Consider the following 15,724-nt stretch of genomic DNA (forward strand, 5'->3'; position numbering starts at 1 on the left):
ACATTACAATTTCATTTGATAAAATTATTGTTTTGTTGTGTTTTAAGTAGGCTCCATGCCCACCATGGGGCTTGAATTCATAATCCTAAGATGAAGAGTTTCATGCTCTACTGACTGAGCCAGCCAGGCGCCCCTGATAAAATTACATTTTACCGAATTTGAGTAATATATTTAATCTTAAAATTGATTTTTTAAAAAAAGATTTTTTTTATTTATTTATTTGACAGAGAGAAATCACAAGTAGATGGAGAGGCAGGCAGAGAGAGAGGGAAGCAGGCTCCCCGCTGAGCAGAGAGCTTGATGCGGGACTCGATCCCAGGACTCTGGGATTCAGACCTGAGCCGAAGGCAGCAGCTTAACCCACTGAGCCACCCAGGCACCCTTAAAATTGATTTTTATTTTCAAAGTGTTTTCTTGTGTTTAAACCATAATGTGACATAATTATCATTGCAAATGATCACTATGTAAATTTTTTTTTTTAAGATTTTTATTTATTTATTTGTCAGAGAGAGAGAGAGAAAGCACACAAGTAGGGGGAGTGGCAGGCAGAGGGAGAAGCAGGCTCTCCACCAAGCAAGGAGCCCCATGCAGGACTCAATCCCAGGACCCTGGGATCATGACCCAAGCTGAAGGCAGCTGCCCAACCAACTGAGCCACCCAGGCTTCCCTCTTTTTTTTTCCCCAAAGAAATATCTCAGCGTAATTGAAAACTATTGATTCAATACTCTTTTCCTATTTTTGCGCTATAATGTTTGTTTTTGCTGACATGATTACACATAAAAAGTTCAAAGAAAGAATATTTTCACCATCTACATTTCTTTTCCAGCCATTATCATTAGTGTTATTGCATTTTATGAGTATTATTGAAAATATTATCAGTTAGGGATGCCTGGGTGGCTCAGTTGGTTAACTGGCTGCCTTCAGCTGAGGTCTTGATCCCAGGGTCCTGGGATCAAGTCTTATATCAGGCTCCTTACTCAGTGGGGAGCCTGCTTTTCCCTCTGCCTGTCTCTCTCCTGCTTGTGCTCTGACAAATAAATAAATAAAATCTTTTAAAAAGAGAGGGGGAGGCCACCTGGATGTCTCAGGCCTGCCTTCTCAGATCTGCCCTGGTCATGATCCCAGGGTTCTGGGACTGAGGCCTGCATAGGGCTCCCGGCTCAGCGGGAAGCCTGCTTCTCTTTCACAAGCCCTGCTTGTGTTCTCTCTCACTGTGTCTCTCTGTCAAAGAAATAAATAAAATCTTTTTACAAAATTAAAAAAAAAATGAAAAAAGAAAAAGAATAGGAAAAAGTAAATAATGTAATTTAGAAGATATCGGTGTTAAAAAGATGGGGCACCTGGCTGGCTAAGTGGGTTAAAGCCTCTTCATTCGGCTCAGGTCATGATCCCAGGGTCCTGGGATCCAGCCCCACATCGGGCTCTCTGCTAGGCGGGGAGCCTGCTCCCCTCTCTCTCTCTCTGTCTGCTTGTGATCTCTGTCTGTCAAATAAATAAATAAAATCTTAAAAAAAAAAAACTTCTCTCTGTTCCTCTTCCATTGCCGCTCCACTCCCACCCCCACACCTTCTCCAAAAAAAGAAAAAAGAAAAAAAAAAGTTCTCTGTCTTGAGTGTCACATGACCCAGGTAGACCACAGATACACTGAAGGGAGGGGAAGGGACATGGGGCTAGGAGAACCACAAGGTGGGAGACAGAGGTAGGAGTGCTAGAAGGGGTGAGGGAATGGACTTACAACACCCCATGTGGGGAGGAACTTCAAGTCTGTGAGCTTGTCCCACAAACTGAAGACACTAATGTGGTTGGAAACTGGTTCAAGACAAAGAAAGCAGAAAAGGAGATCAGATCATGAGTGGGGGCAAATCAAGTTTGGCCTGGTGGGCCCCATGGAAGCCTAGTGTTCATCTTGAGAGTAATGGGGGAACCAGTGAAGGGCTTTAAGGGCTTTTACACACAATCTGATTTATGACTAGAAAATACCATCACTCTGGCTTCAGGTAGGAGAATGAAATGGAAGGAGACCTGGTACGAAGAGGCTGGCAGGTGCCCAGAAGAGAGGTGATGGTGGCCTGGCCCACTGGGCCGTGGTGGTCATCATCTCTTCAAGAACCTCACTGTCTTCCTATTGCAATCTACACAGAACGGCTCAGTGGTAAGCCCAGCATTAAAAACCTATGGCCTATAAGATTCAGACATTGGGGCACCCATTTGAAAGGACTCAAGGTAACCTGTGTGCATTGATAACCTCCACATCTCAGTGGCAGGCTGGAGTTTTAGGTTTTACTTTCCAAAATTTTACCTTCTTCTCCGGGCTCCCATAGGAATTTGAGTGTATACTCCTGATAGAACACTGCCTTTTATTCACTCAATAAATATTTAATGAGCTCCTATTATGTGCCTCCCACTCTCCTAGGGATAGAGCCCTAAAACAAAACAGACAAAAATCTCTGCCCTCTTGGGTCTTATGTTCCAGTGGAGAGAAGATGGGCAAAAACCAAGTGAACAAATAAAATAATTCCAGAATGTGAAAACTGCCATGAAACAAACAAAAAGATGGGCAAAAATGAAGACGTCTGACAACATCGAACTTCGGACAAGATGTGGCTGAAAAGGATCTCTTCTGGGGCGCCTAGGTGGCTCAGTTGATTAAGCAACCAACTCTTGGTTTCTGCCCAGGTCATGATCTCAGGGTCCTGGGATTGAGTCCCTCCATGGGCTGAGCATGGAGCCTGCCTGGTATTCTCTCTCTTCCTCTTCACCCCCCTCAATGCCCCCACAGGCATAAGGGTAGTGCATATGCTCCCTCTCTCTCTCTCTCTCTTTAAAAAAAAAAAAAAAAGATTAAGGAAAGAAAAGGATCTCTTCTGTGCTGCTGGTGAAAAAGTTAATTGGTGCAACTGGGAAGTCTGACATCACCTAATAAAAGTTAGCATTCACGTGTCCTCAGATGTGGCCATCACAGTTTCCATGATTGACTTCCAGGCACATATTTAGGATTGGTAACAGTAACACTCTTCATAAGAGCAAAACCTGGCAATAATCCAATTATCCATGGATGGGGTCAACAGATAGGAAAACTGTAGCATATCCCCACAATGGAAAATGAATCAGCCCCACACGCGTGCAATACTTTAGGTGAATCTTAGCACTGTAATGCTGAGTGAGAAAGTAAATACCAGAATATTAAATGCAGCATGATACCTTTTTGACAAAGCTAAAGGCAAGACAATATATTTTTAAGAAATCGTATTTTCAAAAGTAAGAGAAAGGAGAAATCGCAACCCTCACACACAACCCTCACACACTACTATGGTGCAGCAAGTCCACTGAGACAGAAAGTAGACTAATGTGGGGCACCTGGGTGGTTCAGTGGGTTAAGCCTCTGCCTTCAGCTCGGGTCAGGATCTCAGGGTCCTGGGATTGAGCCCCGCATCGGGCTCTCTGCTCAGCAGGAAGCCTGCTTCCTCCTTTCTCTGTCTGCCTCTCTGCCAACTTGCGATTTCTGTCTGTCAAATAAATAAATAAAATACTAAAAAAAGAAAGAAAGAAAGTAGACTAATGTTTGCTTAGAGGTGGGGGTTAGAGTACAGGTAGAGGAGATGGAGGAGAGATGGATAACAAGCAGAGTTTCTTTGGGGGCTGATGAAAATAGTCTAAAATTGATGGTTGTGCAACTCTGTGTATATACCATTGCATCACATACTTTAAAGATTTTATTTATTTATTTGACAGATCACAAGTAGGCAGAGATGCAGGCAGAGAGAGAGAGAGGAGGAAGCAGGTCCCCACTGAGCAGAGGGCCCAATTCGGGACTTGATCCCAGGACCCTGGGATCATGACCTGAGCCGAAGGCAGAGGCTTTTGCCCACTCACCCACCCAGGCGCCCCGCATCACATACTTTAAATGACTGAATAGTATGGTCTGTGAATTATATCTTCATAAATCTGTTAAGAGGTTTTTTTTTTATTTTAAAGATTTTATGTATTCATGTGAGAGACAGAGACAGCACAAGCGGGGCAGGGGCAGAGGGAGAGGGAGAGGGAAAAGCAGACTCCCCACTGAGCTGAGAGCCCACTCTGGGGCATGACTTGCCGCTGCATCCCAGAACCTGGAGATCATGACCTGAGCCTAAGGCAGAATCTTAACCACCTGAGCCACCCAGGCACCCCATGCTCCCCCCTACTTTTTTTTAATGTAAAGGAAGTTTCTGGATAGACATTACCTCAAGCAAGGGAAGGGAGAAGGGTTGGGAAAGGAGTTCATAGAAGTTTGGTTACTGTCAATGTTCCGGTTCTTGTGCTGGTTGCTGATTTAACTGTTTTCTTTTTTATTTTTTAAAGTTTTTTGTTTTTTTCTTAAGATTGTTTTTATTATTTGACAGACAGAGATCACAAGCAGGCAGAGAGGCTGGCAGAGAGAGAGAGGAGGAAGCAGGCTCCCTAATGAGCAGAGAGCCTGATGTCGGGCTCCATCTCAGGCCCCCGGGATCATGACCTGAGCCAAAGGCAGAGACTTTAACCCACTGAGCCACCCAGGCGCCCCTGTTTTCTTTTTTGAAGACTTTATTTATGTATTTGAGAGAGAGGGAACACAAGTGGGGGAGGGGCAGAGGGAGATGGAGAGGGACAAGCAGAGCCCCCATCTAGCAAGTAGCAGGATGAGAGGCAGCTCAGTCCCAGGACCCTGAAATCACGACCCGAGCTGAAGACAGATGCTTAGTCCACTGAGCCACCCAGGGACCCCTTAGCTTTTATTATATTATATATAAATAAATACAAACATAAGGTGAGTTAAATATGGGCAGTGATGAAAATGTGCCACAGACAAGCAATTCTGTGCACCTGAGCTGCAGAATGGGCGGGCTACAACAGAGTGGTCAGGGCAGTCCTCTCTGGAGAATCCACCTAAGCTGAGGCTAGAATGAGATGCGTCAGCCATGTGGGGATGGGGTGAAAATTTTTCCAGGCAAAGGAGAAAGCATGTACAAAGGCCCTAAGGTGGGCCTTCTGTGTTTGAGGAACATCCAGGAGGCCAGTACCCTGAAACCCTTAGAATAATAGAAGCCACCGAAAGGCCAGAATAAACCTTTGAGAGTTCTTAAGCACTGAAAAGATGGCCATGCCTTCATGTCATTTAGAATAAAACACCATCTTACATGGAAAAAGTGTAAAAGTGTTAGAAAATTCAAAAAAACCTTTAATTTTTCCATGATTACTTTGGATACCTTCCTTGAAATAAATACAATCACACCCCGCCATTTTTATTATGTTAGTGTCTCTACGTTGTTAGTGTCCAGAGTCCCAGATAACTAATATTTATTGAACATTTACTAGGTATCAGGGACTTGTTCGCAGCCATTATCCCGTTTAACTTGTACAACAACCATATGAGGAAGAAACCGCTTTTTCCCACTTCAAGAAGGAAAAGGAGGCACTTGCATGCGAATAAAGTAATTCTGACTCTGGAGGATTGAGCTGGCCAAACTCCCATTCTGAAGGTTCAAACCCGGGAGATCTCCAAATCTCAGCGTTTAAGAGTCGCCCTGTGCCTTTAAGAGTCGCCCCCTCCCTCCCGCCACGCTCCAATTTCCCTCCCGGGCACCCAAGAGCATCACCCCGCCCCCCGCGTCTGCAGAGCCGCACCTCAGCCCTTGCTCCCCGCCCCACAGCCTCCTGCTGGGCTCTGTCCCCACCCGCCCGGTGGTGGGTGAGTTCTGCCTCCAGGCTTTCACCCTCCACCCTCCGCCCCGCACAGTGCCCACTATACCCCAGGGGAATTCCACTTTAGAGACCCTGATCCCGACCCCTCCCAGCTTCTGATTCCCAGGGGCCAGACCTCAGCGCCCCCTCCCATCGCCCAGGCCCATGGCGCCGTGAAGGTGACCTCCCCCGGGGGCAGCACACGGCCCGCGGTGCCCGAGCGGGCTCACACGTGGTGAGTGGGGAGCGCGCAGCCCCTCCCCGCCACGCGCCTCGAGCATGCGTCGCGGACACGCCCCTTGGCCTAGCTCCGCCCCGTGCCCGCGCACGCTTCTCCGGACTCGGGAGGGACGTCGCGCCCTAGTCCCGCAACCAGCTGGTCGCGGTGTGGGGTGGGACCTGGGATGGGACACTCCCCGCATCCTCGAACCTCTCTTGAAGACTGTGAAAAGCAGAAAGTCAGCCCTCCTCGAGACCCTTGGCTGGAAGGCGAGATGCCCCAGCGAGATGCTCTGAGCTGGGAGGAGAGAGCTGGGACCACGAGCCCGAGATTCGAGCCCTATTCGGCTGCCTTCCTTGTTCCGAATCCGGGAAAGTGGGCGTCGTATTCCCTTCTTTCTCAGGACTCTTGTGGCGCCTCAAACGAGACTTTAAAAAATATTCATTGGATTTGTGACAAAAATCACTTGTCGAGCCCCTGTGTGGCTGGACCGTGTGTGTACTAGGCAGGGGCTACATTTATGAAACGAGGAGTCTGTCCCCTTGAAGAGCTTTCCCGATCCTGAGTCCCCTACATTCTGTTCTGGGATGGTCCAGAACAGACCTCCAAAAGGTTTTGTTTTGGGCCTCCAAAAGAGGAGGGCGCGGAGGTCCCACCTGGCAGCAGGTGTCACAGAATAAGCTAAAAATTTCAAAGGCAACGTGGGGCGGAACAAGCTTTCGGAGGCAGATGGGAAGGGCGCTCCGCGTTCCCCCACCCTCCTTCCAGTCCCCAGCCTAAGAAAAGAAACCGACCTCATCCAACACCCTCCAACCCAGCCGCGAGACCGCCCCGCCCCGCCGCCCGAGCCCCGCCCCATCCCGGCAGCCAGCGATTGGGAGATGCAAATACCAGCTTCTCTGCCCAGCAACGGGTGACGCGCCGCCCGAGCGCGAGGCGTGGCCCGGCCGCAGCCCAAGCGGGCACCTCGGTGTTTACACGGGGCGGCCCCGCGCGCGCCGCAGCGGCCCGCAGACGGCGAGGGGGAGGGGTGGCGCGCGCGCCGGCGGGGCCGCGCGGGGAGAAAGACACTGGAAGGCGGCGGGGCGGGGAGCGGCGTGCGCGGGCCGCGGCGGAGCAGGAGGCTGCGAGGAGAGCCCGCGGGGGCCGGAGGGTGCGATTCCTCCGCCCCCGCAAAACAATGTGCAGCGTGCGGGAGGGCGCAACTTGCCGGAGGCGGCGGGGGCGCGCCGAGCCCGCCTGAGACCGCGCCGCTGACCTTCTCCCCCCGCCGTCCGTTGGGCCCGAGCGCCCAGCTCCTAGCTCCCCAGCTCGCGGGGGCCGGGCCGAGCTGCGGGGCGGGGCCGCCCCTCCGTCGCTGCTGCCTCCTCCCCCACCCCCAGCCGCGGAGGATGCGGACAGCCCCCGGCGGCGTCTAGCGGCCCCGGGCCCAGGCGCGATGGTGCAGCAACGGGGCGCGAGGGCCAAGCGGGACGGCGGGCCGCCGCCCCCGGGGCCCGGGCCGGCCGAGGAGGGGGCGCGCGAGCCCGGCTGGTGCAAGACGCCGAGCGGCCACATTAAGAGACCGATGAACGCGTTCATGGTGTGGTCGCAGCACGAGCGGCGGAAGATCATGGACCAGTGGCCCGACATGCACAACGCCGAGATCTCCAAGCGCCTGGGCCGCCGCTGGCAGCTGCTGCAGGACTCGGAGAAGATCCCGTTTGTGCGGGAGGCGGAGCGGCTGCGCCTCAAGCACATGGCGGATTACCCGGACTACAAGTACCGGCCGCGCAAAAAGAGCAAGGGGGCGCCCGCCAAGGCGCGGCCCCGCCCCCCCGGCGGTGGTGGTGGTGGCGGTGGCGGCAGCAGGCTCAAGCCCGGGCCGCAGCTGCCTGGCCGCGGGGGCCGCCGAGCAGCGGGCGGGCCTTTGGGGGGCAGCGCGGCGGCGCCCGAGGACGACGACGAGGACGACGACGAGGAGCTGCTGGAAGTGCGCCTGGTCGAGACCCCCGGGAGGGAGATGTGGAGGATGGTCCCGGCGGGGCGGGCTGCCCGGGGACCAGCGGAGCGCGCCCAGGGGCCGTCGGGCGAGGGGGTGGCTGTCACCACCGCCTCCCCCACTCCGTCGGAGGACGAGGAGCCGGAGGAAGAGGAGGAGGAGGCGGCGGCGGCGGAGGAAGGCGAAGAGGAGACGGTGGCGTCGGGGGAGGAGCCGCTGGGCTTTCTGTCCAGACTGCCCCCCGGCCCCGCCGGCCTGGACTGCAGCGCCCTGGACCGCGACCCGGACCTGCCGCCCCCCTCGGGCACGTCGCATTTCGAGTTCCCGGACTACTGCACCCCCGAGGTTACCGAGATGATCGCGGGGGATTGGCGCCCGTCTAGCATCGCCGACCTGGTTTTCACCTACTGAGCCCACCGTCAGCGGGGCGCGCACGCCCCCAAACCAGCTGTTTACATACAGGAATCAGGTATTGGGGCCCCTCGGAGGCCGAGGCTGGCACCCCATCTCCCGCGCAGCCTCCCCCCTCCTAGACGTGCCCATCCCCCTCAAATCCAGACATGCCCCTCCCCCGCAGACACACCCCAAGGCAGCCCAACCCCCACTCTTTCCCTGACATCCAAGCCCCGCCCCATCTTGCCCCCTCCCGCACAGCCACCAGCAGCCAGCCCCCCTCCTCTACACCTCCTGTCCACTCCTACAGACCTGCACCCCTCCCCCACCTCGCACACGCCCCTCCTCGTGGCCGGAGGACACGCCCCTGCCCTTGCTCCTGAATCCCTCCGCCTTTGCCTAGCCCGCCTCCTCTCTTGTTTAGGGGGGCGCTGCGGCTGGGCGGCACCGCACGCTCCTCCCATGCCCCCCTCCACTCCCTCGCCGAGCGCCGGGGCCCGCCCCCTTCTCGCGCATGCTTAATGCTTCTTGGGAGGAGGGGGTCAGTCCCAGTCGAACCGTACGCCTCTGTGGCCCGCTTCGGGAAGAATTGGGGCGGGTATTGAGCGATCCTGAGAAATTTTTTGATCCGGGAGCCGCGGCTTCCTTTCAACCCGACGGGGCGTCACTGCCTTAATGGGAGGAGCGCTAAGGAAGGGGGAGAAAGAGACTAGCTGGCCCGGAAGGATTTGGTTTGGAGCTTGGAACTCTATCTGGTGGCATAGTCCCTTTTCCTTGCGGGCTTGCCCAGACTGAGGTGCACCTCCTCCCCCTCCCTCCCCCGCCCCACCCTCTGCCCAAACACACCGCTAGGCTGCCTCTACAGTCTACCTTGGTCCCAGAAACCTCCCTTTTCTTTACCCCACCTGGGAACTGGGAATAGGGTCTTCATCTGGAACTGGACCACGAGAGGACTGCCCAAGAAAACTCCGAACCAAGGCATTTCAGTCTATCTGGGGACAGGGTTCTTGCTGCTCCCCACTCCACCCCCTCCAAGTGCCCCATCAAGTCAAAGGCACACTCGCAGTCTGGGCTCCTCCCTACGCCCACCACTCCTTTCTATCACTCGAGTCCTGTGCCCACAGTGACAGTATTCAGTGGGAGAAACTGAGGCACGTTGGTACAGGGTGGGGGGTGTTGAGACTGAGGCATGATAGCCGGCGTGGCAAGAAGACCCCCACTTTTAAACAGCTGGCTTGAGAGAGACTAACGACTGGGCCAGTGAGACTGAAAGGAGGGTCAGAGTAGTAGAGGTCCGCCGTTTGCGCGTGTTTTTCCATGTGAAAACTCGGGATAGCGCTGCTGCCTGAGGAGGTTGTGTTCCGTTCCGGGGTGCCCTCGATGACCCTACCCCTCTTAGTCCTCAAGTCCCGCCCCTCCGGCCTCCCCACGCCCCCTTCAGCCCTCACTACCTGTATCTCACCGGCGTGTGTTCACCCTCTTGGGTGTGCACACACTCTCATTCACACACACACAAATCTCAGGAACAAACGGTCCCAGAGTCCTCTCGGACCCCTGCCCAGGGTCTCCGCAGGTCTCTGCCCCACGCGTTCCCGTCGCTGACAAAGCCACCAGCTGCCTCCTTTAAGCTTGGTGCTCCGGCTCTGGGCCTTTCTCGCGCTCTCTCTCTCTCTCTCTGTCTCTCTCTCTCTTTCTCTGTCTCTCTCTCTCTTTTTTTTTTTTTTTTTTTTTTAAAGAAAAACAACAACAAAAAGACAATGAAAAAACCCAGAAAACGTCATGTGAGTGAAGAGATGTCACTGTCTGTGGTCTTGGAGAACTAGTCTAGTAGCCGAGGGGAGGGGTCCCTCTGATCTGGGGCACTGGCACCCACAGCAGGACTCCGCCAGTCTGATGCCAGGACTGAATAAAGTGTATTTGCCCCGACCTTGCCCTGTGGTTCTACATGTCTGTGCCTCTCCTCAACCCTCCCCCAGACAGTTTGCCAGAGGGAAGTCCATGTGACTTAGCACCCTGCAGGAAGTGCGGGGGTCCTCTGTCTCCTCCTATTTCAGGACTCCCTGGTCTTCATTAAGGATGACAAACTCATCCCTGCAGGGCCAGGCATGTGACATAAGTGATAGAGTCTGGGTAGACATGGGCTTCCTGACCAGCCTCAGCAGGGGGGCAGCCACTCACCTCAGGCCAGTCGTGACCTTGTGGGAATGCAGCCCATGGTGGCCAGATTGTTCAAAAGAAGGTAGAAATCTGGATGTTTCTATGAACATCTCAATTGCAAAATGAAAGCTGACTCATAATATTTTTAAAAACAGGTGTGCAGGCATTACCTGGTCCAAGGGTAGCCAGTTTGACCCTGCCCTTAATGAGAAGTAAGAAGAGTCGGGCCACATTGTCTGGGCTCAAAAAGCCCGAGTACCACCACCCCTGAACACTTGTGTGACCTTGAACAAATTCACTTCACCCTGACTCTTTTCATAGGATTAACATGTGAGAACGTTTAACAGTAGCTGCTTCAGGCTAAAATGAAGTTTGAGGTCAGAAGTATTTAATAAGATGCTCCCTGAAGTGTATTACTCCATTGTGCAGAGGAGGAAACAGGCTCAGGGTGGCAAAGCAACCTGTAGGAGGGCCTACCAGCAGCCAAGGTCAGAGTCGGGCCCCACATTTTGATTCTCTCCTTGTGGGTGCTGCCTTTCCTTCCCTATTCACAGATGGTGTTAGGCTGTCCTCTGGGTGGGGGGCAGCGATGGTGGGGTTGGTCCCAGTATCTAGAACATAATTGGCCCACAGTGTAATTTTATTAAATAACTAAAGAAGAGCAACGGGAGCCACAGTGATTCTTGTCCTTGAGATTCTTACCAGCATGTTTTGGAAACAGAGGAAGGCCTTTTAAAAAATTATTTGTTGTTCCCCCACCCCCATTCCCAGTTCATTGCCAGTTCCGATGAATTCCTAAGGTTGAACAGAGCCTGTTTCCCCAAGTAAGAACCAAGGTCAAGTGTACAGACCTCATCCAGAGAGGGTATTTGGGGACTGGGATACCCATAGACAATTGAAAAGAAGACTATAGCAGGTTTAGGAGTGCTGGGTGCCTTCTTGCCTTTGCAAGAAGGCAAAAAAAAAAAAGTCTTCTAGGATAGAATTGAGAAGGTGAGAAAGACAGAACTAGGTGCCACCAGAACCCCCTAGAAGGAGGGACTTGCCCAGCCATGAGAAGTATGGTCAGTGGATATCCTCCCGCTGCTGAGAGCCCTTTGACCCAGGGCAGCCTGCATCCGGTGTCCCAGGGAGATCAGATATCTAGACAAATGCCTGGCCATTTTGGTTCAGCGTTGGGGACTGGACAGACATCAACAGGCAGCGCCAGTGCACAACCTCCCCCTGCAGTCACTCACCCAGGGCAGCCGAGGCTCTGCCAGGCCTGCAGTGCAGTTTGACCCCTGTACCCAATCCTGCTTCCTCTTCTTTTCACAGGTGCTTATACCTAATAAATATCTTGCACCCCAGACCCCGTCTCAGCGTCTGTTTGGGGGGAACTCGGACTGCAAGGGAGGGGGTGAGGGGCCCGACAGAGGGAATTGGGTCACTGGCCCTGTACCCGCAGCGGGGCACTTCTGATGCCCCTGACCTCGGTGGGGAGGGGGGTCTCTTCCCTTCTCCACACAGGCCGGCAGCCCCCACCTTAGGGCTGCTCCCTCCAGTGGGCATCAGTGAGAAACTGCAGCCTCTGTCTACATCACTGCAGATCCCTCCCCTGATCAAAGCTGGAGAGAGGGAGGGGGTCGGTCTTTTGCCCTTCTGAGTGCCATGGAAGGGTAAAGTGCCAGGCCAGAGGTAGTCCTAGATCACAGTGGCATCTTGGGCGGTTTCCCCATATATAAAGTTTGGGAGGGGAAAGTAGGAACAGAATAGTTGAGAGACCATTTATTGTTACTTGGTTCTTTACATTTCAGAAGGAAATGGATTCTGACCTGGAAAAGGCGGGGAGAGACTTGCTTATGTGGGCTCTGGGGACACCTAGAGGCTGAAAGGAATAGGAAGCATTTGAGGGTAGGGGTGGGGTGTATCCCATTCCAATCTCACTGGGTTCCCGAGGTCATTGACTCATCCCCGTTGGATCCCAGACCTGGGCTATTATTTTTTTTTTTTTAAGATTTTATTTATTTATTTGACAGATCACAAGTAGGCAGAGAGAGGAGGAAGCCGGCTCCCTGCTGAGCAGAGAGCCCCATGCAGGTCCTGATCATGACCTGAGCTGAGGTTAAAGGCAGAGGCTTTAACCCATTGAGCCACCCAGGCGCCCCTCAGACCTGGGCTATTTGAACCATCTTGTTTCCAAGGCTTTAAGAACACCTGTACACTGAGGTGTTGGTTATCTGTAGCCGGTAAAAAATTGCCACAAATGTATCAGCCTGAAATAACACACATTTATTGTTTCAGTCTCTGTGCCCTGAATGCAGGCGTGCCTTAGCTGGGTTCTCTGCTCAGGATCTCCCAGGGCTGCATCAAGGTGTTGGCTGGACTGCATTCCGTTCTGGAACTCCGAGTCTTCTCCCAAATTCACCTGGTGGCGGGCAGAGTTCAGTTCTTTGGGGTCAAGGAACTGTGTTCTTCCCGACTGTCAGCTGGTGCCACTCTTGAATCCTGCGGGTCACTATCAGTGTCCTATCTTCCCAAGCTCTCTCACAGAGTGGCACTTTAAGCTCTTATTTACTTATTTATTTATTTACTTAGCAGTCTCTGTGCCCAGTATGGGGCTGGAACTCCTGAACCCAAGGTCAAGAGTCACATGCTCTAAGCCAGCCAGGTGCCCCAGGGAAGGCTCTCTTTTTAAAGGGCTCACCTGATTAGATCAGGCCCACCCAGGAGGTTCTCCTTTCTAATAAGCTAAGGCTCAACTAATTTGGGACCTTAATCACATCTGCAAAATCCCTTCACTTTTGCCATATAATGTAACCTAATCACAAGAACGACATCATCCGTCATACTCACTGGTCTCTCCCACCCAGAGGATAGCAGGTTATGTGGATCATGCACACCACGGTGGGAGGGGTTGGGGTGGGGGGGAATCTTGGGGCCATCTTAGAACTCCGCTTAACATAGCTGTGGATTCTCAAGTCCATATCTCCATCCTGATGTTGCCAGACTCTTCTATCTAGCTGCCTCCTCCTCATCTCCACTGGGATGTCCAACTGGCACCTTAAACTTGGCATGCCTAACTATGAATTCTTGTTTCTGCAGTGCTTCCAAGGCTGTTCCCCACTCCACATCTTCCCATCACATGTGACTTAAAGGCCAACAACCTGTTGGTCATCCTCAGCTCCTCTTTTTCCCCATAGCTTCGTATCCCTTGTCCCTGTTGGCTCTACTTTCAAAATGTGTCCTGTGCCCTTATCACTTCTCACCCTTTCAATAGCCACCCTCACAGTCCCCCTCAATCTCTTGCCTGGTCTCCTGAACCAACCTCTCACTGGACTCCTTGCTTTCTCCTTTGCTTCAATCACAGTCTTATTATCCACAGCAGCCAGAGGAATCTGGTTAGCCTACAAATCAGACTATGTCTCACTTCTCAAAACTTTCCACCGGTGCTCATCTCATTCAAACTAAAAGCCAAAGTCTTCAGCATGGCCTGCAAAAACCTATGTAATCTAGCTTGGGGCCCCCCGTGGGATTCATCGCCTATTGCTTTTTCCTTCCCTTGCCATACAATAGCCCACTGGCTTCCTTGCTGTTTCCTAAAACTACCAAGCACATGCCCACTTCAGCCCTTCTGAACAGCCAGCCCTTTTCCTGTTCACTCTGCTGGAAGTGCTCTTCTCCCAGATACCCACATGGCTTACTCCCTCACTTCTTTGGCACTTGCTCCAATGTCACTACCTCAAAAAGGTCTTCCCTGATCAGTCTTGTAAAGTATTACACATAAACCCTTAGGCTATCCCCTTACTTTGCTTTATTAATAGCATTTATCGCTGTGGTATTTATCATATACAGTTTCAATTTTGTATCTCTTTCTCTCTCTAATTAGTATATCAGCTTCACAAGGAAGGGCTGGCTTCTGGATTGGACTCCTTGCCTTAGCTCATTCAATCACTCCTTCACTCACCCAGTCAACAGCTTTGCCAGGCTCTGTGCTGGATGCTGGAGTACAAAGGTGAAAAAGACAGACATGGCCTGTCTTCACTGAACTTAACTCCCAAGGAGGAGAAAGACACATCAACAGAGGGATGGAAATGCACTGATGGACATGGACAGTGGGGCTGGGGGCACACAGACGTGGAGCAGGGCATGGTCAGGTCACTTCATGGAGAAGGTGATGTTCAAGCTGTGACCAAGACCTCAGTAGGTTGTTGTGATTTTAGAACATGGCTACATGTTCTTTGACATTCTTTCCATAAATTTCCTTCCTCTGGAGTCTGGGCTGCCTTCACAATCCACTCATAACCAATACAATGTAGCAGAAAGATGCTATAGGTTTCTACACTGAGCCACCAAATAAGAAGTCCAACACCCCTAAGATGGTCATGCAATAAAGAAGCCCAAAACAGGTGCAGAGCCTCCCCGTAGGTGCTCCTGGTGATCCAGACCCCTCCTCGGGTGCCGGACAAGTGAGCAGAGGGGTCTCCAGGTGATCCTAGCCCCCAGTCATTCAAGCAGTGTCTTCCCAGCTGGAGTTCAGCCGTCATGGAGCAGAGACAAGCCATCCCCTCTTACCTGGTCTGAATTCCTGACCCATAGAGTCCACGGTTGTCCTGAAATTGTGGTTATTCGCACTACTAAGTTTGGGGGCAGTTGGTTATGCAGTGGTTATCACTAGCACAGTAAGACTAAGCAGATTCAGATGAAGGGAAAAGCTTTCCAGACACCAGCAATGGCAAGTGAGAGGACTCCACAAGAGAAAGGGACATGGAAGGGAGCTGGCTGTAGGCTGGCGGGGGTGGTGGGGAGAGAGGAGACAGACTGGCAAGAACAGGAAGGGCCTGGAGGGTATTGGGACTTTGTCCTGAGTCTCTGTACTGCAGCCCATGGGCTCCCTTTTTTTTTTCTTTTTTTAAGATTTTATCTATTTGGGGCACCTGGTTGGCTCAGTGGGTTAAAGCCTCTGCCTTCAGCTCAGGTTGTGTTCCCAGGGTCCTGGGATTGAGCCCCACATTGGCCTCTCTGCTCAGCAGGGAGCCTGCTTCCTCCTCTCTCTGACTGCCTCTCTGCCTACTTGTAATCTCTGTCAAGTAAATAAATAAAAATTTTAAAAAAGATTTTATCTATTTATTTGGAGAAAGAGAACACAGCAGGGGGGAGTGGGAGAGGGAGAAGCAGGCTTCCCACCGAGCAGAGAGCCCAATGTGGGGCTTGATCCCAGGACCCTAGGATCATGACCTGAGCCAAAGGCTTAATGACTGAGCCACCCCGGTGCCCCTCATGGGCTCATTTTA

At 52.5% G+C, this 15,724-nt stretch overlaps 1 protein-coding gene across 1 annotated transcript; it reads left to right on the forward strand.

The window, feature by feature from the left end:
* Nucleotides 1–6,985: 6,985 nt before the first annotated feature.
* SOX12 (SRY-box transcription factor 12) lies at nucleotides 6,986–10,018 on the forward strand. Its single transcript, XM_059133651.1, has one exon. The coding sequence runs from the start codon at nucleotides 7,359–7,361 to the stop codon at nucleotides 8,310–8,312; it is 954 nt and encodes a 317-aa protein (XP_058989634.1). The 5' UTR covers nucleotides 6,986–7,358; the 3' UTR covers nucleotides 8,313–10,018.
* The last annotated feature ends 5,706 nt before the right edge of the window (nucleotides 10,019–15,724 follow it).

The sequence above is a fragment of the Mustela lutreola genome, chromosome 9, assembly GCF_030435805.1.
Source record: "Mustela lutreola isolate mMusLut2 chromosome 9, mMusLut2.pri, whole genome shotgun sequence".
NCBI lineage: Eukaryota > Metazoa > Chordata > Mammalia > Carnivora > Mustelidae > Mustela > Mustela lutreola.